The 23,764-nt window shown below is 40.5% G+C and overlaps 1 protein-coding gene across 1 annotated transcript in view; it reads left to right on the top strand.

Annotated features, from left to right (window-relative positions):
• The window catches only part of LOC112656803 (aldehyde oxidase), a 76,054-nt gene that overhangs the window by 21,820 nt on the left and 30,470 nt on the right, over nucleotides 1–23,764 (top strand). The window contains 13 exon segments of the mRNA XM_049106447.1: nucleotides 808–900; nucleotides 2,041–2,192; nucleotides 2,386–2,467; nucleotides 3,890–4,017; nucleotides 5,033–5,050; nucleotides 5,052–5,155; nucleotides 5,157–5,231; nucleotides 6,138–6,300; nucleotides 7,958–8,050; nucleotides 10,835–11,004; nucleotides 11,652–11,769; nucleotides 14,919–15,041; nucleotides 18,371–18,464. Of these exon segments, the coding sequence (XP_048962404.1) occupies nucleotides 808–900; nucleotides 2,041–2,192; nucleotides 2,386–2,467; nucleotides 3,890–4,017; nucleotides 5,033–5,050; nucleotides 5,052–5,155; nucleotides 5,157–5,231; nucleotides 6,138–6,300; nucleotides 7,958–8,050; nucleotides 10,835–11,004; nucleotides 11,652–11,769; nucleotides 14,919–15,041; nucleotides 18,371–18,464 (1,413 nt within the window).

A 23,764-nucleotide genomic window follows, 5' to 3' on the forward strand; every position in this document is an offset into this window, starting at 1 on the left:
ATGCATGTTCTCTGGAAAAACAGTCTGAAAAAACACTTTTAATCATTTAGACTCGACTTCCTCAGATTGCTCAAGAGACTTTCACAACTTCCATTACATAAGTAAATTCCGATTGCCTGCCTCAGTGCAGTGCATAGAGTTGCACCCAGGAGATCTGCTTCATAACCACTCAGAAGTAACAGTTCCAGTGACAGCTGTCCTTTCTTTCCATGTGGAGATTGATCTCAGGCTCATATTTGAAGTTGCTCTTTGTTTCCTCTTTTGGTGGTATCCAGATAGATATAAAATGGTTTTCTTACACCGCAGTTACAGGGTTTTTCTATTGTGTCTGTTTTGTGAACTCAGTTTGCCTACTTCTTTGAAGAGTCTCTCAGAGTCCTCCCAAAGAGAATTTTGAGTGTGCCATAAGTTGTCCCGTAATAGTCAGCCAAGACTTACAGCTGACGAGTTCAAAGAGTCCTCCGAGTTCAGTGAAAGTCCATCTGGCTGGTTTCCGGGTGATTTGGCAATGAACAGATCAATAGAAAGATATGTAATTTTTTTGTATTTAAAGATAATTACTTTTTTTTTTAGAGAGAGAGAGTGTGTGTGTGAGGGGGGAGGAGGGGCACAGAGAGACAGAGAGAGAATCGTAAGCAGACTCCACACCCAGCACAGAGTCCCCACACAGGGCTCAATCTCATGACTCAGGATCATGACCTGAACCAAAACGAAGAGTCAGACACTTAACTGACTGAGCCACCAAGGTGCCCAGAGATAATCACTTTTAATCACAACTTCAACATTTATTTTTTTCTAATCTTTTAGGGCCTGAAGTGAAATTTAAGGGCGTCTTTCACCCAGTTATAATTTCTCCTGATAGAATTGAAGAACTGAATTTTGCAAATTGTTCACATAATGGTGAGTTCTTATGTTCCCTATTTTCTTAGTTCAAATTCATTAATCAATTTATGTCCTTTGTCCAGCAGGCAAGCAGGAAAAGAATTATTCCAAATTACAATATACAGAGATTTTCTCCTTATAATAATGATAACATTCTGGAGGAGACCCAGGGAAGAACATGGAATACTCATTGTCTGAATAGTCAGTCTACTGAAAAAAACTTTCTGCCTGCCATATCAGAGAAATGTAACAACTACTCAGTGAAGAGTATTATGCTAAGTGCTGGATAGAAGATAAAGATGAATAGAACACAATCTTTGCTTTCTAGAAGCACAGTAGTAAGGAAAGCAGGTTTATGTATTAAGCAGCTTACAGACTGGCCCATCTGTTCCCACAAAGGAAATTGATTTAATGACAATGATGAGAGGTAATATAAATGTGGGTTTGGAGTCTAGCTCTAGAGTCTAATTCTTGACTTTCGCATATTGGATGTGACAACTTAGTCAAACTCTGAATCTCAATTTCTTCATCAGTGAAATAGGGCTATTGTCTCAAAGATTTAAGATTCAAGGAGATTCTGGGAAGCATTCAGCATAGTAAAAAAAAATTTGGCCTACATCACCTTTATCACCACCACCACCACCACCTCCACCTACATCACCATCACCACCACCTCATCACAACCATCACCTCCATTCACACGGGACCTCCATCACTACCACCACCACCTCCATCACCATCACAACTTGCATCACCACCACCACCTCTATCACAACTACCACCACCATCACAACCATCACCACCATCACCTCCATTAACAATACTACCACCATTACCTCCATCACCACAACCACCTTCATTACTACCTCCATCACAGCCATTACTTCCATTAACATACTATCTCCATTACTACCACCACTTTCACTCCATCACAACCATCGCTATCATCACCTCCATTAACAACACCACCATGACCACCACTACCACCTTCATCACCTCCATCTTCTCCATCACCACCACCGCCACCACCACTACTACCATCACTAAGCAGGGCAGCAATATCCAGGAAAAAGATCCCATGTCTATAACTTTGGCCTAATGACATTTCCAGGTCATCACTAATCACACTGCATTTATTTATAAATTATTTCACTTCAGGGCTGGCCTTAGGTGCTGGCCTAAGCCTGACTCAGGTGAAGGATATCTTGGGTGAAACAATCCAGAACTCCCCAGAGGAGAAGACACAGATGTACCAAGCTCTCTTGAAGCATTTGGGAACTCTGGCTGGATCTCAGATCAGGAACATGGCTGTATGTATTTGATGATGATAAACTCTGGCATGTGTGTCTGGAGTGACTATCTCTGACAAATCATGATATTTTAATTCTTTTGTAACAGACAAAAAATAATGATTCTCCAAAGCCTTGCTTAATCTTTAACTCTCACTTGTGTCTTTATAATTATACAACAGATATTGAAAATAGAACTCATTATTTTAAATAGTCTTTAGGGGGCCATATCATGAGCAGGCACCTAGATTCAGATCTGAATCCCCTCCTGGCCATGGGCAACTTACCCTCAACTTGCTATCAAAAAATAAGTGACAACCCCTTGGAAATTACTAAACCTGCTCCTCTTATCCATTTTTTTTCTCTGGGGAGGCAAGAGGTCCAGTTTTGAAAATGACTGTTCTTTGTAATATTAATAATTCTTCGCACCCTCGTGGATGCTGGAAGTTTGATCAGTTTGTTCCTAATTCCATACACTTCCAATGTCTTCGTCACTTTCTTTTTGAGGCCTTGTGCTAGCTATATTCCCATTCTGGTCACCCTAGTTGACCATACTTGTGTTGGTTAGTGTCCTTATGTGACCTGAGTAGTAGAGAGAACTATAGGCTGTTAAAAACTACCGAGTGAGCCCCCTTATTGAAGCCTTTCTCCAGGTGGTACAGGGGGGTTGTGGCAACCTTGTCATATTGTGTGCTCATACTTAATTTTTCATTGATGGAAGCCTACAGATCTTTTTTTGTTGAAAATGGCTGGACTCCATTCTGTATTTATGAGTTTTGTTTTTGAAACAAAATCAAGGGCTTTTAATATGTTTCTTTTTCCAACTTGGTTAATAATTATTGCTCATTGGTCCCCTATAAATGTTTTTCTTTTCTTTTTTTCTTTTTTTTAAAATAAATTTATTTTTTATTGGTGTTCAGTTTGTCAACATACAGAATAACACCCAGTGCTCATCCCCGTCAAGTGTTTTTATTTTCATTTAAAAATATGGATTAACCTTCTATTACCTGCCTACCTATGTTGTTAAATACCTACTCTTCATATCATCTGAACCACAAAATTATCTTTAGGAAAAAGGTTAGTATTCAGAGTTGTGTATTTAAGTAACATCCCTTTAAAACAATCATATGATGAGAAACATATTTTGTGATATGAATGTAAACATCAAAAGCTTCTTAACTTTCTTCCTAAAGTCATATTACATTATAGCTTTACGTGGTTCCACCCCCCAGTACATTGATTAAAGAACAGAAATTATTTAGATGCTGGAAAAAGATACAAAAAAAATAAGGCAGCACCTTACTAGTATAAATTTATTTAAGGCAATTTTTTTTTTATTCATTACTGAACCTACTAGGGTTCATGGTTATAAACAATACATGTTTGTTGAGTGACTTGATCAGATTATCAAGAAGGGTCTGATATCTACTGCCTCCTTACAAAGCTCAAAATGAATTGTGTTCATAATTGCGAAGAGGACTGTTCATGTGACTACTGGGACACTCTGCTAGATATTTTTATTTATAAACAAGCAAAGAAGCAAACAGCACCACAAGTGGGACCTAGTCTGTAAGAAATACTACAAGGTGCCATTGTAGGGGGGGCAATTTGCTAAGCATAGAAAGAACACTTCTTTTCCCAAACAACCAGTTTTATCAGGTGTTTGGTAGAATTATTTCCAAAGTTTTTTTGTTTAACGGAACAGATTCCCGGGGAAGTGTCATTTCTTTCCACAGAAGGGAAACAACAGGTTCCTTTAAATGGGGATTTTCTCAGAAGGTGTCCCAACACAGATCTGAAGCCCGAAGAGATCTTGATCTCAGTGAACATACCCTACTCGAGGAAGGTGAGAATGTCCTTTCAGTCTCCTGGTTTTCCTGTGAGTTTACGGGAAATTGTTAATTCCTGTACAGGAAATTAATTCCAACATATAGTGAGTTAAGGACAGGTGTTGACTATTTGCAGGGGAGATTATAGTACTTGTTAGTAGTTACCTTTTACTTGTGCTATGCACTCCCCAACCATTCCTAGAATTGAGAGACCTTTGTCTCTACCATTCCCTCTCTGTCTCTCTGTCTCTCTCCATCCCAACTCTAAAATTACTTCCCTATAGATTTTTATAAATTCTTTGTCCCATAAGGCTTTTTCTTAAAGAAGACTTGAAAATATGCTATACCTATATCTTGGGGTTTGAAAGAGTCTAAAAAAAATACATTTTCAATAGAACTTAGGGGATAGAAGGACTTTGGACTCAAAGTGAACTCAGACTCAAGACTGGATCCTGGTTTCAAGATCTGTGACCTGAACTAACTATGGAATCACTCTGAGGCTCAGATTCCTCATCTGTAAAATGAGAATAATTAAGCCTGCCTTGAAGGGTATAGTAGTTTGCTAGGGCTACCATCATAAAAAACCATAAGCTGAGTGGCTTAAACAATAGAACTCTATTTTCTCACAATTTGGAAGGCTAGAAGACTGGTATCAAGATGTCGGCAAGGCTTGTCTTCAGAGGCTTCTCTCTTTGGCTTGTAGATGACCATCTTCTCCCTGTGTCCTCACGTGGCTTTCCCTCTGTTTATGTCCAAATTAACTCTTAGAAGAACACCACAATGTTAGATTAGAGCTCACCCTAATCACGTCATTTTAATGTAAATACCTCTTTAAAGGTTGTATCTTCAAAGTCACATTCTGAAGTACTAGGAGTTAGGACTTTAACACATCCATTGGGGAGGGGAGGGGGGCAAGGTTCAGCCCATATCAGAAAGTGTGACAAGGTCCTGTGAGGCAGCATACATAAACTGTTTAGTGCATAGTTGTCACTCCTTATTTTTCTACATGTGCCACTTAATTTTCGTTTTCAGTGGGAATTTGTGTCAGCCTTCCTTCCGACAAGCCCAGCAGCAACAGAATGCACTTGCAATAGTCAATTCAGGAATGAGAGTCTTTTTTGGAGAAGGGGGTGATATCATCAGACACTTATCCATCTCACGGAGACGTTGGTCCAACCACTATCTGTGCAAAGAATCCCTGCCAGAAACTCATCAGAAGATATGGTATCATGTCCCTAGACTCCAAGTAATGGAGAAACTCCTTTTGTGATAACATACCATTACAAGAAGAAAAATGCTTACTAGCTTTCTATTTAATGGCATGGAATTCCAGTAAGATTTCATTATTATTTCCATGTATCTTGATTATGGTGAATCCTGAAGTGGGCATCATATAGTCTGTGTGTGTATAAAAGAGAAGAGGGGGCAGGGAGAGGGAGAAGGAAAGAGGGAACCCATCTCCTAATAGTACAGTAGACACAGTAAACAAAATAAGAAAATATGCATTCTCTACCATGAGAGAATACTTTACCATGGTAAAAAATAGACTATGGGAGTTTGTTTTATAATAAATTGCTAAAGTCATTTGCTTACAGACTTATCTTTATAGATAATACTAATAGCCCATATTTCTGGAGCATTTGCTAGGTATCAGTTACCATTTCAAAAGTAAGCAGAGAAATGGTGGTTAAAGTATGAACTCAGTCAACCCCGATGAACTATGTGATCTCAGTCAGCTTACTTTACTTTCTAGTGCCTTTCCTTATCTGTCAAAGGGCAATAATCATCCCTACCTCATAAGATTAAATGAGTGAATACATATAAAGTGCTTAAAACAGGACCAGGAATGCAGTAAATGCTCCTGTGATATAGGAGTTGGTTACTGCTGGGCTAAGGACTTAACACAGGTCATCATTTCTTTCTTATGACCATTCCAGGTGGAGAGTTCTACTCTTTTTCTCCTTTTACTGATGAGGAAGTGATGGTCCTGGGACTGTGATTTAAATGTGGGTTGCTCAACTGTGGAGCTTACACTCTTATTTCCTGCATTATACTGTCATTATTTGTCTCATACCCAAGCTGAGTCCATGAGGTAATGAGCCTTGTTGGCTAGGAGTCTTCTCTTTGATTCCCATAGGCCTTGGAACGAAGAGATGCTGGAAGCAGCTTGCAGGCTGGTTCTGGATTAAGTTACCCTTCCAGGCTTAGCTCTGGGTGGGAAGGTGGAGTTCAAGAGAACTCTCATCATCAGCTTCCTCTTCAAATTCTACCTAGAAGTGTCACAGATGTTGAAGAGGATGGTCAATGGAACTGACCACATATTGGCTTTCCCAGAACTGAGGGCTATGGTGATACCCAAAGTGGAGGCAACAACCTCCACTATGCCAAAGAGCTATAGAATAGAGGGAGACAACCCAAATTAAAGACACTTGGGCTTACTGGGCATCCTCCAGGCTGGCTATTGATGGCCTGTACACTTGGAGAAGATTCGCAAATAGAGCACAGAGTTGTGCAGGATTCCATTTAACACTACTCAGTTACTGTTTCTGACTGTTGTTTGGGTGGTATGCAGAAAGCTTGTTTGAACATATTTTCCTCAGTAGAACATCTCTTCCACTTGTGGAGGATCACCATCATGCATTTGACTTTCTTCTCTGGATTCAGCTTCATTTCTCTCACCTATAAGATGATGATGGCAGCCATTCCACAAGGTTATTATGAAGTGGGTCATCACAGGAAGAGGGCTCAGAGGAACATGGGAAGACTGCCTTGTAGCTGTCTTAGTGATAGTAGTGATAACCCAGGTGTTCTTTTACCTGGTCTCCCTTGTAAAAAATAGTTACAAGATTGTTTGCTAGGGAAGGTACAACTAGAAAGATTTCTCTGAATAAATTTTCTAGACCCAAAGGGATCTTGAAGCATCCCATGCTATAACCAGCTGACCAAATTAGACTAGAAGCCAAGAACATTCTTCATGTGATAGAGAAATTTGTATGATCACTTTAATAAGAGTCACAAAGTTTTCTCTTAATACTGCTTCTGAGTGTATTTTTTTTCATTATACATGGATTTTCAGTATACATTATACTAAGAACCAGAGGGTTATATACAATTTCTGAAAATGGAAAATGGACAATGTGTAAGCGACATACTCTCACCAGGCAATCAAAAGAGGAAAAAAATAAACCCAATGTGGATTATCCCAATTAATAGCAATTATTACAATTTCTTGGGTGAATCAAGTGATATCACTTAAAGCTTCTACCTTGCAGTCTTATGCCTTCTATTTAACCTCCTCTAGTCAATGTTTCTCTACTATTAAAAATAGTAGCCTTTGTTGGCTTTAATTTTACATTAAAATTTTTTAATTATAAAACATAACCATTAGGTGTACTGTTTAAAGTCTTATTTAAAGACTCAGTGATCCACTTCTCTCAGTTCTAAGAAGTGTTCCTTCTAGGGCCCCAGGAAATTTCCTCCTGTGGGGTTGTAGCAAGGATAGAGCCCTCTGCATTTTCCTTCCTCCCCCATTGGCCAGGTGGTGCAACACAGTTTCACATTCATTTGCAATGGTGTGCTTTGGCTCTCACTTTTTCCCCAGCTTGAGTATTCTCTTCCTTTCATGTTATTTACCTCACCCCTATCTTCCTATATTTTTGGTTTGTAAGTCCTCAAATCATTTAGGAAAGTATATGAGGGAATCATAAGCGTAAAGATGTTGGAAGTCTGTGATCTATATTTACTTGGTTCTTCATAATGTAGAGTAGTATGTATGGACCTTCTAGAGCATGTGTCCTAGAGGTCAGGGAGCTGCTTCTATCTCCAAGGTTCTGCACAGATCAAGTACTTACTAAGTGTTAGACTTCCAAGGAGCGCTGCTTGTTAAGAATCATGGTAGCCTCCCTTCCAAGACCATTCTGGCCTATTTTAGATATCTACAATGGTTCTACTTTTCAGGATCCTGTTCACTATCCTAGCTTTACAGACAAGTATGAGAGTGCTTTAGAAGATCTTCATTCCAGACATCACTGCAGCATATTAAAGTACCAGGTTAGTGGCTTTTTTTTTTTTTTTTTTTTTAATTCAGAGAGCCTGGCCTATAGCTTCTTCACCTGGACACTCCACTTATCTCACAGTGATTCTCAAGCTTTATAAGCTCAAGCTCCCCTTCTGGTGAACTCTGCATTTTTTGGTGTTAATTAAAATTTCAAACTCAATGAAAAATTATGACTAAAAATAAAACTAGCAATGGCAGTTTTTTAAAAATGTCTGTTTTGATCTTGAAGTTCATGTGTTTTGCTCTGTGGCCTTGTGCCACTGACAGGAATGAGCTGGCTAGCTTACCACACACTTCTGCCCTTGGCATTGCAGAAGTTGGAGCACAACCAAAGTCACATTCTGTGTCAGGGCCAGGGGGCTGCTTTGATTTTATTTATAGAGGAGCAGAAAACACAGCCCTTGGAAGTCGGTGAAAGTACAGTAATGGTTTTTTAAAAGAGCTACTGATTTACTCTTTTTTTTTTTTAATAAAGAAAAGTGTCTGCTTCTCCAGTCTCTATTCTCCAGGTATCTTTTCTGTGAGTTACATTTAGAGTTGACTCTAAGTTCTAAGAGCTATTAAAAACTCTCCTAATGAAAGCTGACTATTAGAACAGAATTCCTCATGACTTTCAAATGGAATTTTCTACTACAACATCATAGCAATATGACCTGAAGTCATCCTGTTGGTAAACTGGATAAGATTGATGTGTTTTTCCTTGAAATTATTGTCAAGAAACTTTACCTTGAGAGTTTTATTAAGTCCAGAATGTGACAAGGCTTTTTAAAGCATCAGTTCATTGAGTCTATTGTTGGATTTAGTTGTAAAAGCTGACAGTACATCATAATGAATGTTGCAGTTGGTATATATCTCTTGAGGGTTTAGGTTCAGTGTGTTCAAAAATTCAAGGACACCAAACTCTATTGAAAATGATGATATTAAAAGTTTTGAAAGCTTCTGCCTTTCCTGGTGTTCTACAAAACATGGAAGCTGCCGCCCTTTGCTTATAGATACCCTAGCGTTACCTTGACAATGGAAGAAACCTCAGAAAGGAACAACAACAACAACAAATCAATAGGCATTCAGATCATCCAAAGGAAAGTGATAATCTTCACACGATTGGTAATCATAAAAGGAAGCTTGTTGTTATAGATTGCAAGGCTGACTTTTGGAAGCAGTTTATCTCCCACACAGATGAGTTTTCTTTTTGTTTTCCTGTGGTTTTACACACACACACACACACACACACACACACACACACACAAATATCTGCATTGCCAGAGCATCTTCAGCACAGGAAAAATATGACAAACATTTTTCCCCAAATCAGTTCATTTGCTTTGAAAGCATTTTGCCATAGCTTCAAGAGATCACCCATTTGAAGAGACAAATTCATTCCTCCATTGTACCTTCAGCCACATAACAAGCAGAAGGTGTCAAGTCAAGTACAGCCTCTTTTAATAGTAGATTCACCCAACTGATGCCCCCCCTTCCAAAAAAAAAGTGTTGCATCTTCAGCTAAAATGCTGAACATGTTTTCAGATTTCATGTGCCACTCTCCTTTGCCTTATTGATGTAGGCCTGCCTCCTGCCTAGACAGCCTCTGATCTATCTCAAGCCAAAGGTTTATTTATTGAGTCCTTCAAGTAGGTTGACAATGAGCCAGGACCACTCTTCTCAAGTCCTATAAGCAGCGGAAGGCATTGGAGAAGTAGTGTGTATTTCAGTTATCTTTATCCTGGAATTTCCACCACCCACACACCCATCACCACCTCCTTAGCAGCCAGAGCCTTCATGCTGAACTCTGAGCCTGGCCTCTGTCCTGTCCCTTAATTCCTCTTTCTTCATGCATCCAGTTCTTCTCCCAATAACCAACCTACTAGGAAAGCTAACAACTCTCTCATATTTGAAATAATGGGGAAGACATTATGTTTCTTAATGTCCACTTTGGTCAATGAAGCTTATTAAAGGTATTTAGAGACCGGTAGCAAGACATTTTATTCCATGGGTCTTTAAGAAAGAGTAGCATTAGTAAATCATTCCTCAAAATGCAGGTCCCTTTGTCTTCATTCTTTATCAGGATTGTCTAAGTTACGAGTTTTACCCATTATTTCTTAACTTCTTGCTTGGAATAGAAAAAAAAAAAAGGCTCTTCTTGTTGACAGCATGCCCTCGATATTTTGTAAAACATAGTTACAATATCATAATGCTCTTCTGAAAAACATTATATATGCCATTGCTTAGATACAACAGTAAAATAATTTTGATAATTAAATTGAAAGAAATATGGGGTCCCTGGGTAGCTCAGAATTAAGCATCTGCCTTTGGCTCAGGTCATGATCTCAGGGTCCTGGAATTGAGCCCTGAATGAAGCTCTCTGCTAGGCAGAGAGTCTGCTCCTCCCTCTCCTGTCCTTCCTGCTCACGATCTCTCTGTCTCTCAAATGAATAAATAAAATCTTTAAAATTGAAGAAATATGTGAGCATTAACAAGAGGATATCATCTCACATTTTTAAGAAGAAATATATTCATTTGCTTACATAAATGGGATTTGTATTAGAGATATTTATGTTCTATATTCAGTAAAGGCGGTGGGAAAAAGAATGATGTCATAACCATACCTCCCAGTTTGTCTACTGTATTATTGAAATAGGCTTATTGTCCTAGGGTTATTATTAACAGTGAATATTTTCAGTTTAAAAGTGTTCTGGTTTGGATGTAAATTATATAGCTACTCTCTTATGGGAGAAGTGCATAGTATTATAAAAATGATCTGTTGGTTATTGGTTAAACAGAGTGCAGACTCAAAGCAGCTTCCTCAAGATACAATTGGCCATGCTATCATGCATCTGTCTGGTATTAAGCATGCTACGGGGGAAGCCATCTACTGTGATGACATGCCTACAGTGGATCGGGAGCTCTTCTTGACTTTTGTAACAAGTTCAGGAGCTCATGCTAAGATTGTGTAAGTGATAAAGTTGCTAATTAGATGTTAATGATTGCCTTTTCATCCAAATCACATTAGTGATAAGTAATGGTACAAAGAGGACAGGCTATTTGTTGGCAATATCCAGTGTAGCTTGGGAGGGATATTAGATCAAAATGTAGGATTTACTACAATTTTTCCCTCCACATACAGTTGACCCTTGAACAACATGGGTTTCAACTGTGCAGGTCCATTTATATGTGGATTTTTTAAATGTCAGTAGTATGAAGAACATTTTCTTTTCTCCATTTATTTTCTTGTAAAAATATACGACATGTAAAATACGTGTTCATTCACTGTTGATGCTATTAATAAGGCTTCTGATCAATAGTAGACTATTAGTAGTTACGTTTTAGAGGTGAAAAGGCTATATGCAGATTTTCAGCTGTGTCGGGGATCAGTACCCCTAACCCTTGCATTGCTCAAGGGTCAAATTCACTCATTTCAAGTAATAGCTTCATTATCCCAGGAATTTTTTCCCAGTTGTCTGGCAGAGAACTATTAGAGCAGCCAGTCACTGGATGTATCTTAACACTCAAATATCTTATTCTCCAATTAAACATGTTCTCCATGGTCTTCAGGCAAGAGGGCTTCTCTGAGGACCTGCTCTGTGTATTCTCCTCTAGGTCTATTGATCTGTCAGAAGCTCTCAGCCTGCCTGGAGTGGTGGATGTTGTGACTGAGGAACATCTTCATGGTGTAAACTCCTTATGCCAGAAGGAGAAACTTCTGGTGACAGAGGAAGTACTATATTTTTGCTTTCTGTTTCAAAAATAATTTCCTCAGTTAATGGCCTTGCATATTTTTTTAAAGATGGCATCAAATTTGGCACATCATAAAGAATTCCAATAATTCTTTGATACACCATATTCTAATGGTGAATGAATTCAAATATATTCATTTTCCATACAAGAAATGAAGTTGTCCAGTTCTATAAAAGATACTTGGTGTTTTCCTATTTTCTGGTAGTAAGACAGTGTGCTGCTAGCATGTATGAAAGGTAAATGAAGAGAGAATAATGATAACTTTTATTTGTTAACCTTTCCCCTAAGAATCCCTCACCATTGCCCTAGGCTCAGTGTCCAAGTCCAAGTTCAAGTAGTATCTCCACCATGAAGCCTTTCCTTATCCCCCTTTTTTTTTTTTTTGAGAGAGGAAAAGAGGGAGCACATGCACAGGGTGGGAGGAGCAGAGAGATAGAGAAAAGAGAGAAATCTTAAGCAGACTCCATACACAGTGTGGAGCTAGACTCAGGGCTTGATCTCATGACCCAAAATCAAGAGTTGGATGCTTAGCCGACTGAGTCACCCAGGTGCCTCATTTTTATGCCTTGATACAAGAATTCTGTCTCCCTCTCTGAACTCAGTCTGACTCATTCATTTATACTACGATGTATTCAACAGCATTTTTAAGTGAGCATCCAGTGTGGCTGACCACCATAGCTGAGCAAGACCCAACTGGCCCTTACCTTCACAGTGCTGAAGGTCCAGAGGAGAAGGTGAAGTGGACCTTTAATGCCCTTCCTGCAATGTACTAAGCTTACTTAGTTACTCCTTTGTCTTATGTATTTCTCCTCCCTAGTAAAAGTCCTTGAGTCAAGCCCCGTGTCTGATTCATCTGTATATTCCACACACTGCTTCCCATGTAGCAAGACAGAGGAACAATGATAGCACTGTTGCCATTTGAAGGTTTGGGTGATTCAAAATGATTTGGCTATTGTATCTTAGGTTCCCAGAAAATGCAACAAGGGCAGCTTCCAGCAGGTTTTCTGCCTAACTCACACTTCTCAGTTCAGTGTTTACCGAAAACAGTTTCATCATTTGACAGAGTCCCTACATCTGGCTCTTGCTGGCTGATTTAGTTGATAAAAATGAAAGTTTGATGACTGAGTGTGAAGTGGAGGTTGAAACTCTCCCAAGGCAGGCCTGTGTGGGACTAGCAGAAGACATTGAGAATTACGGCCTTTGCAAAATGTTAATTAGACAAGCAAAACCATTCTGAGCTGCACGATGGTTCTTCCTCTGGGAGGTGTGCACATGTTGATTATGAGCATCACAAGGGCATGTCTGTGTGCCGGGTCAGAGGCGCAGAACCAGGCCTCTGTGCAGAACTCCTTTTTTAAGTTATGCCTTTAAAAATTATTTTCATTGTAGAAACTTTAAACATATATAAAAATAGAGAATAATACAATGAATCCCCAAAGGCCCATCACTCAGTTTCAACAACTGTCGACATTTTGCCATTCTTCATTTATCTCCCCATTGTACCCCCCGCCAACTCACACCCAACAAACACACTTTTGTGTGTGTGGAATATGTCTAGATTTAACTTTTTACTATCATTTCTTCTGACAACAAAGCCACTATGTGCTCATTGTAGAAAAGATTTAGTAGTTTAAATCAATTTTAAAATGAGTGATTAAATCTGAATTGTGATCATGGTATAAGGTGAGACAAAACTGAGCAATCATGGTGAATTCTTCTGGTCTTATTTTACCTTTCTGGAGCCTTATATTCTTTTCCCCCATCAATTTTCTGCCCTTATCCTGTCTGAACTCTTTTAGGCCAACTGCCTCACCTGGAGGTGAAACGATGAAGGGGATGCTCTGTGCTTGCTTATGTCTTGGCGAGTCTAAACTCAGTCTCTTTGTGAAAAGCCTGTGCTCCACCATGGTTTGGGGCAGAGATTTGCTCACCAGCAGTGTTGTGTTTTCATTTTCTCCCTCCCTCGTCTCTGAGGAGGTGGGCTATCACCCTCTGGTACTCCCTCTCCAGATGCTGCCTCTCAGGATGGCCCTGATCATGGTGGCAGCCACAGGTTGAGCCATGTGCCTGGCTCTCCCAGGCCAGCTGGCCCTCCGCCCCTCCACAGCCCCAGTGGGTTGGCCTGAGCCTGAATCTGCCATATGACAGTCACTCTTGCCCTTTTCCAGCCACTTTTGCTAGTGATGCAGCACAAAGACCTGAATTCCCCTTGTGCCTGGGTGTTGGTTCTCATTGGTCCCTGTACACACAGGGCAAAAAGAAACTACTGAAAGAGGCAGACCACTCTGGCTTGGTAGGTAGTAGTTTTATTTATTTATTTTATTTTTTTAAATTTTTGTTTATTTATGATAGTCACAGAGAGAGAGAGAGAGAGAGAGGCAGAGACACAGGAGGAGGGAGAAGCAGGCTCCATGCACCAGGAGCCCTACGTGGGATTCGATCCCAGGTCTCCAGGATCGCTCCCTGGGCCAAAGGCAGGTGCCAAACCACTGTGCCACCCAGGGATCCCAGTAGGTAGTAGTTTTAATAAGAAAGGGAACTTGTGGGGAAGCCCGGGTGGCTCAGCGGGTTAGTGCTGCCTTCGGCCCAGGGCCTGATCCTGGGATCCCGGGCTGTGTCTCTCATGAATAAATAAATAAAAACTTAAAAAAAAAAAAAAAGAAAGGGAACTTATGAGGCCTGTCTTGGGCAGCCACAGGACTAGTTGACGTCTGCACCCATCTACCTTCATTGGTATGTAAAGGGCCTTCACTGGGTTCAGTCACCTGAGCCATCCAGATGATCTGTACCACACATTACTCTCTCAAGGCTCCATCCTTAAAACAGCTCCTAGTGTGGAAACTGTACCTTCTAAGGATAGGGAAGGAGTGAGGAGCCTCCATTTGCCTGGGTCAAACTCAAGAGTCAACCAGTGATCACATCTTGTCAGTGACCTCCTCCAGCACCAAGGTCACTGGGCCAACTCTGACAAATGCACTTTCTTACCAGGGTCCTTGTTATCAGCTGCACTGCACGTGCGAAGGGGGTTGTTTACTCTGTGTCTCGCTCTGTGCCAGGAGGGAGGAGGAAAATGAATGAGAGGACCTGGTGCCTGTGCTCCCTGAGGACAAAAGTCTTTTTGTGTTGTAGGTATTCTGTGCGGGTCAGCTCATCTGTGCCGCGATTGCAGATTCTGAGGTTCAGGCAAAGCAAGCAGCCAAACGAATGAAGATTATCTACCAAGATTTGAAGCCATTGATCCTGACCATCGAGGTAATGAGTTCAAGGGTAGCGCCAGGAGAACACATTTCGATGGTGTATCAGTTAAAATGCTTTGGCTACAGTAACAGGAAAGAAAATTTGACTCAAATTGGTGTCTAAAACATAGGGGCTTTGTTGGCCTCAGACTTTATCAGTGTCAGCAAATAACCTTATTTTGTGCCTCTGCTCTCTGCTGCCCATAGTCCAGGCCTTCTGCCCTGTAGTCACAGGATGGCAGCCGGGAGCTTTTCATCCATGTCCAGGGAGCAAGAGAGACCATTGTCCCAGCATTGTAAGCACGAGTCCTGAGATCCAGGTTTATCAGGCCAATTAGGTCACGTCCATCTCTGAATGAATGATTGGCCAGGGGAATGGAGGACCTGTTGGTTACTGCTGGGGGTTAGATTTCTCTGAAGTGTATGGGCTGCAGGGGGGTGGAACTGAGTGGGGTAGCGATGGAGATGTAAACAGAAATCTGATCACTGAAGGGGACAGGTGAGAGGAATGCTGCACTGGCAACCACTGATGTCCAGGACAGTTGGCACACCTTGGTGAATTCACCTTCACCCTGACCCTCTCGGGTGTGTGCAGGAACCAGCAAGATGCTCTGTGAAGCCAGTATTGGAGATGGTATTTTTAGATTCTCCAGTGCGTGTCTTAAATGAGTATGAAGAATAGATCTTATGATGCCTGTAGGTATTTTGGCAACTTAAACAAATTGGAGTATTGCATTTTCTATCATGTTTTTTAGAAAGGAGTTAAGAGATTTACAAAGATTGTACGAACCATGAAATGACAGGGTGCTCTGCATCTATTGCATCGGTTCTTATGATTTACTAAATAATGAAAGCATGCAAGTTGGGAAAGCAGCATGAATAGATTAGATTCAGCACAGACAGACGCTGTGGACTCTGGGAATACATTATCTTCACAACGAAATGAATCTGTTGTCCTCTAGGTGACTAGCATGCCCTGTGGCAGGGAATGAGAAACTGACTTGGCTAAGATTAGTGTCTCTAGGAGAACTTGGCCTAGGGTGTATTTCCCATCATGCTGTTTTATTCCTAGGAACATAGCATTTGTTTCTGGACAGTGTCCTCACTATTTTAAAATTAAAATAAAAGTATGTCAAGATGACAAACATTTAGAAGTTAAGTTGGAGTCAAGGAGTGATAAAGCTTCCCAAATTTTCCTGGCCAGTTTCAGACTCAAATATTCTCATCCCTTCTTAGTCAGATGTTGACTACCGTGCTTGCCTACCTTATACACAAAATGTTCCCCAACATTTTGTTTTAGAGTTACTTCTAAATAAGAAATGATTTCGTAGTTACTTCTTCATAAGAAATTATTTACATGATACTTCATCAAAATGTTATTTATAATCCTTTGCCCAGTACTGGTGTCTAAATATCTTCCCTTCCCTGCCCCCACCTTCTAGCCAAATAAAATTCCAAACAAGCAAACAGATGCCACTCTTTCCTTGCCCTCCGTCCCTCCAACTGGCAGATCCCCAGTTGTTTGCCAGAGAGTACCAGCATCGAACACCAAACTTTGACATGTGGGGAAGAGCTGCCTCACATTTTTATCAGAGTTCAAGCTCTCCAAGGTCAATCTACTAGAAGTGAGTGGATTTAATCAAAAATTTTAGGGGGAAATACACCCAACTCCATACACATTACAGTTCTTCAATCACTTTTTTGACCAAGAAATATTTGGGAAATTGTCTCAAAGTTACTCAAAAAGCAAATAGCAAGTAAAGAGGGAAAATTTATAAGGTGTAACTTCTGTTTTCAACCAGGAATAGATGAATCTTAGATTACTATGAAAGGCATATAAATTCATTGTAAGAAGAAACTGTGCTATCAATCTAAATAAGATAAAAATAAATGTATCGCTGTCACTAACACTGATGTTTAACTAAGCTGATGCTTTTTAGAGTGCTTCGTAGTTTGAATGGGGAAACTCTATCAAAACTCTTGGCTCAAGGGATCAAGTTGATGACCATAGCGAGAAAAATATGCTCCCGACCAGAAAGTCCTGTCAGTCATCATGATCAACAATATGACCGTAGCCAACACCTATACAGAGTTCGCCACAGTCAAAGCAGGTTTTATACACTAACTCACTAAATGCTCACGACAATCCCGTGAGGAAAACCTGCTATTGTCTTCATTCTGATAAGGAAACAAGAAGACAGGTCACACAGCTAGTCACATAGAAGCAATCAACAAACCCTCTGTCAAGGAAGCTGAGTCCCACAGTGGTAAAAACAAATGAACCCACTGTTTGAATGGAGGAAATGGCAGGATCACAATCCATCAGCCCTGTAAGGTGTTCTGATAGGTCTAAACATCTACTAGTGGCCAGAGGGAACGAGAGTTAGAATAATTCCTGTCAGCAGGCTGGAATTTCATGGATGGACAATAACCTGTGGTAGATAATGTTTGCAGGAGCTGGTACGTCACATTTGCCAGCAGATGCAGGGATTATGGCAAAATAAATTCCTAGAATAGCTAAGAAAACCAGCCTACATTATTGTAGCTACATCCTTGATTATGTGTACCTACCACTGTCTCCCTTCACTGGGCACCCAGGGGAAGCAGTAGGATCCAGTGTGTAAGTGGATTTGTGGTACACAGACTGGGCTTGTAATTGAATCTCAGTTCTGGGGCTGGAGTCCCAGGTGCCCCACTGCCCTATACAAATGCTGTGCTCAACCTCCCAGAAGAGGAGCGTGGAGCTGGCAGGCAGGCCTACCATGATCCTTATCACTAGAATGTCTTTGGCTAGCATTTACTGAGCATTTATTATATGCCATGTAAGCTCTTTATATGTCTCATTTCATTTTATCTGCACCACAATTTTATTGGAGCTATGTGCACAACTGTATCTCCATTTTACAGATGGGGCTCAGAGAGAAATAATAAGCCCACAGTCAAACGGTAGTAAATGGAGAGATTTGACACAATTCTGACTGGGTCTACAGTCCAAGCTCTAAACCCAGGTGCCATGTGGCCTTGGCTGCATAAAATGGGTTGTGGAATGCATAGTACAGTCTTCCTGGAAAATACTAGTTCCACTCCGGGACCACCTTACATGCTGGTTTTTTTCCTGAGCATACCCTCTTTTGACTCAACAGGCACATTTGTATTTACTCTGTGAGGAGTCTCTCTGAAGGCTAGTTCTTAGCTCAGGTCACTGGGATTGTGCTGAATGAAAGTGCATGGGACTCCGAAGCCAGGGAGATACTTCCTCCACTCAGATGCTGCCCCAGTGCCAGTGGCTGCTGCCAGAGGGCTGGGTCCCTCGCCCACAGAGCCTCAATTTTCTGTTCTTTCTAGGAAGCCATACAGCACAACTCCTTCAAACCAGAAAAGAAACTGGAATATGGAAATGTTGATGAGGCATTTAAAATGGTTGATCAAATTCTAGAAGGTAGAGCTATCTGGAAAAAGTAATGAGAGAGGAAGGAGCCCTGGAAGGCTTCTAAGCCTTTGCCTTTTAGAAATCATCTAGAGGGATGTCTGGGTGGCTCCGCGGTTGAGCGTCTGCCTTTGGCTCAGGGTGTGATCCTAGTCCCAGGATCGAGTCCCACATCGGGCTTCCTGTGAGGAGCCTGCTTCTGCCTCTGCCTGTGTCTCTGCCTCTCTCTCTCTCTCTGTGTCTCTCATGAATGAATGAATAAATAAATAATCTTTAAAAAGAAAGAAAGAAATCATCTAGAAATCAGCCTAGGTGGATATTGCTCCTTTGGACCAGGCACTTCATTCACAGATGTGTGTGTGTGTGTGTGTGTGTGTGTGTGTGTGTGTGTGTGTGTGTAGACCAGAGCAGGGAGGCAAAGTGGGAGGCACAGCCCCCTGTACTGTGCACTGACCACCTGCCCCATCATGGCCTAAGTTTTTACATGATGTAGTCTCTTTTCCTGTTCATAACCACTCTGCAGATTGGGAAAATGCGGCTCAGAGTGCTTACGGAGCATGAACACAGTCATACAACAGCTACTAAGTGACAAAACTGGTCAGTGAATTGATAGCTTTTCTTAGGATTTCCAAAGCCCATGTTTCTTTCTCTTCCATCCTATCTCTCTCTGACTTCTCCCTCCCTTCCTTCCAGACTTCCTTCCTTATGTTTAATTAAAATGAAATTTATCTCTTAGAATATGGTTGATTTGAATTTTCCAATGAAATTTTTATAACTTTTTATTTTGAAAGGATTTTAAGTTTACAGAAAACTTGCAGAAACATTAAAGAAATTCCTAGTAACTATTGAGATTCCCCGATTATTAACACTTTACTACACTTGCTTTACCATTCTCTCTTTCTGTACACACACATACACACACACACACACACACACACACACACATTATTTTGGAGCCATTTGAGAGTAAGTTACATGCTTATTTACCCCTAGGTACTAGTGTGTACTTCCCAAGGGCAAGACTATTATCTTACTTAAATAGTTATCAAAATCAGAACATCAGGGGCACCTGGGTGGCTCAGTCGGTTGAATGCCTGGCTCCGGCTCAGGTCATGATCCCAGGGTCCTGGGATGGAGCCCCACGACAACTCTGATCCCCATCTCAGGAAGGGTCCTAAGACATACTGTCCTTCAGCGTATAGCCAGAGCTGTGTCAGGTGTAATCAGTCCAACCACTTGAGGTCAAAGCCCATCATGTTTCTTAACTCCACAGCTGTATTAAGCCTGAACATGGTCACAGGATCCCTGGATGATGTCACCTGGAAGCTGTAGAAAAGACACCTCGCCCCATCACCCTGCCAGTATTCCTTGGCACGCTGTCTTATTAGCTGTGTGACTTGCTAGGGGCCATCTCCTTGCTTTAAAATTATATGAACAAAATAATCCTGATCTCAAAGATCTGTTGTGAAGATCCTAAGAGATAACATAAGTGTGCTTGGCATAGAGCTTGGCGATCCATGACGGTGAGCGATAATTACTACTAGGCTTAGATGTTCTTGTTCTCTGGTCAGTATTTTACCGTCTGCTGCTGAGCTAACACCCTGGCAGGTGCTCATTTAGCACACCCAGTGTTTCCCGGTGTCTCCCAGTATGAGACATTTGTGAGACCTGCCTGGAGATTCCTGTGCCTTCCTTTCTAGAATTCTGGAATTGGAGGATCAGGATAGCACAGGAATATGCTCTTGACAAGTTTTCACAGGGCTCCAGGTGATTCTTCAGATTAGTGAAATGTGGCAAACACTTGAAGGAAGAGTCTGTTTTCTGGGAGAAGAGGAGGGAGCATTTTTATTTAGCGTAAAGAGATGATGGCGTGAGCATCTTGGAAATAATCCACTTTTAAAGAGGTTCTTCCACTTGCCTCTGTTCTTGCCATGTGTGTTTTTGTGTGAACTCGATCGGTGTTCTTTCCCTTAACATCTTATTCATTTAATGCAGTGAAGTAATTCATTCAGTCTGTCTCTTGAATTTTAATTTGTATCCTGGCCCTTGCCGCATCGATAAATGTATAAGTGATACAGGATGGTTTAAAAGGGATGTTCATATGACTTTTAAGTTTTCATCTTCTTGACTCACTAGTTTGAGGTATTTTTTTCCCCTTACAATGCAATAGTCAAGGGCAGCCCTGGTGGCGCAGCGGTTTAGTGCCGCCTGCAGCCTAGGGCGTGATCTTGGAGACCCAGGATCGAATCCCACGTCAGGCTCCCTGCATGGAGCCTGCTTCTCCCTCTGCCTGTGTCTCTGCCTCTCTCTCTCTCTCTCTTTCTGTCTCTATGAATAAATGAATAAATAATCTTTAAAAAAACTAAAAAATAAATGCAATAGTCAAGTGAATGATGAGTTTTGGCCACTTATTTCAATGAGAAGTAACCGGAGGTGATAGCCACTTTTTCTGCCTTTTAGGAAAGTAGGTGCTCTAAGAAAAACAAATATTTAAAAGAGAAAAATATGTGGAGCACTAACTATATCAAGTCTTAGACTGTGTTCTAGAAGGGAGCGATATTACTGTGTATTTTTATCCCCTGTGAAGATCTCTTTTGCCCCTTGCTAACCCTGAGGTCAGAGCGCTGGAAGGGCATCAAGACCCCCATTCGTAAACCAGCGGAGGCTGGGAGGCGTGCGACTGAGCAGGAATCAAACTGATCTAATTTCCCAAACCTTAGGTGAATGTCTCTCTCTACATGATACCACTTCTCATTTTTCTCTTTAAAATTCCGTTAGCTGGGACGGGCTTTCCACTGGAGAGCACAGAAGGCAATCTGTGCAGCAGGATTTGCAAGAGATCTAAGAGCCCTGAAACCGAGATTATCTTTCCCACGTCCTGTCCTACTGGGCATAATACAGATAGACTCCTTCATATCCTAATGGCTTTTCAGTCTTTAAGGGCTTCTTATTAAAATGGAAATGTGCCTGAAGGAATCACTCCTAAACACATAGTGGAATAACGTTTTATCTCAGGGATTAGCTGATCAAATTAGTTGATCAAATTAGTTGAGAGCAACACCCTGAGAGGAAGAGAGGGAGGGCCCTGTGCGGGGAGGGCTGCAGGGTGGACGTGCAAGGTAACAGGGTTCTAAAACTTTGCCTGCTTTGCAGATGTGAGCAGAAGCAGCTCTAATGGTTTTTAGCATTTCTGAAGAGACAGGTGGGAACACTAATATTGTACACTATGAATGTGAGCCCACTGACAAGTGGATTTTTCAATGTGTGATCTTTGATAAAAGCTTGCATTAAAATTGAGATTTGGATTTTTGACATTTTAATTTGTATATTTTATAAATGAAACATAATCTCATTTTTCTATATTTCTCTCTTTATTCAGATTTTGGATAAGATAGGAAACCCAGACTTCAATACAAAGGATTTCCCTGGGAATCTGCCTTAAACCATCCGCAAATCACTGTTATTGGATACACTTTAAATTTTTTAAAGTTCTGCCTTTTACCTAACATGGTGGCTGGTCATAATTGCATTCTGTTTTTTTCTCTCTGTTTAATTTTTTCCCCTTTGTCTTCCAGTGCCTTAGTTGAATATTTTTCAGAATCCCAATTTGATGTATCTCTAGTGTTTTGGGTGTATCTCTTTGTCTAGTTTTTTTTTTTGGCGGTAGTTCTAGGTGCAAATTTTACGTATACATAATATATATTACAATATATCTGGTAGCAACATTTTACCAGTTTGCGTATAAAAATCTTACCTTTCTTCACATCCTTTTACTCTCTCATTGTAATAGTCTTATTAAATTTCCTCTTTATACTCTGAGTACCACATGAAACAACGTTATAATTTTGCTTTCAGTGAAATATATAAATTCAAGAGGAGAAGGAAAGTGTATTGTGTTTATCTGTATTTGTAGTCTTTCCATTGTCCTCTCTCCTTCCTGACGTTCCAAGATTCCTTTTAAAAAAATCACTTCTTGTTTCAAAAACTGTCTTTAGCCATTATTTTAGGATGTCTGTTTAAGACAAATTCTTAGTTTCCTTATCTAAGAATGTCTTGATTTCTTTTTCATTCTTGAAGAATATTTTTGATGGATATAGATTTCTGAGTTTACAGGCCTTTTAGCAGTTCAAGAAAGGTGTTGTACCATTTCCTCTGGTCTCCATGGTTTCTGATGAGAAATCTGCCTTGTGAAGTGTTTTCCTCCTCTAGGTGAGGTAATGTTTTTCTCTGTCTGCTTTCAGGATATTTTCCTTTCTTTTTTTACTTTTTAGAAGTTTGACTCTGATATGTCTTGGCTTGGATTTATCATATTTTCAAATATTCACTCAGCTTCTTGAATCTATAGGTTTGTGTCTTTTGCCAAGTTTAGGAAATTTTCAGCTATAATTCCTTCAAGTTTTTGATGTCAGTGACCCAAATGTTCAATCTTTTTATAGTCATACCAAGTCCTGAAGCTCTGCTCATTATCGTTTAGTCTCTTTTCTTTCTCATGTCCAGGGTAGGCAATTTCTGTTGTTCTATATTCTTGATTACTGATTATTTCCTCTGTTCTCTCTATTTTGTTGTTGAGCTTTTCCGTTGAGCCTCTTAAATTTTGGTTGTTGTATTTCTTAGTTCTAAAATTTCATTTGGCTCTTTTTGTGTCTTCTGTTTCTTTGCTGAAATTTTCCATTTTTCCCTTTGTTTTAAGTGTTTATGTAAATGGTCACTGATGCATTTTTGTGATGGCTGCTTTAAAATCCTTGTTAGATAACTCCAGCATCTGTGGCATCTCATCGTTGGCATCTGTTGATTGTCTTTTCTTGTTCAAGTTGGGTTCTTGGCATGATGAATGATTTTCAATTGTTCCTGGTCATTTGATTATTATGTTGTAAGACTCTGGATCTTACTTAAATCTTATATTTTACCAGAATGCCTCTGACCCCATGTTGGTGGGTAAAAAAGAGGGTTGCTGCCTTGTTATTGCTAGGTGAAGGGTGGAAGTTCAGGTTCCTCAAATAGTATCCAGTATCCAGTGGTATCACCACAAGGAAGGGTTTGGGGCATCTCATTACAGCAGCCTGATAAGGGTGGAAGTCTAGATTTTCCACCCAACTTTTGCAGATAGAGTTGGGGCCACACTTTTTTCACTGGAGTAGAGTGGTTATTGTATACAAGTTTTTCCTGCTAGGCTTTCCATCCCTTGGCCCTTTGGGGATTTTCTTTTTTTTCTTTTTTTTTTTTTAAGATTTTATTTATTTATTCATGAGAGACACAGAGAGAAAGGCAGAGATATAGGCAGAGGGAGAAGCAGGCTCCATACAGGGAGCCTG

This window comes from Canis lupus, chromosome 37 (genome assembly GCF_003254725.2).
Source record: "Canis lupus dingo isolate Sandy chromosome 37, ASM325472v2, whole genome shotgun sequence".
NCBI lineage: Eukaryota > Metazoa > Chordata > Mammalia > Carnivora > Canidae > Canis > Canis lupus.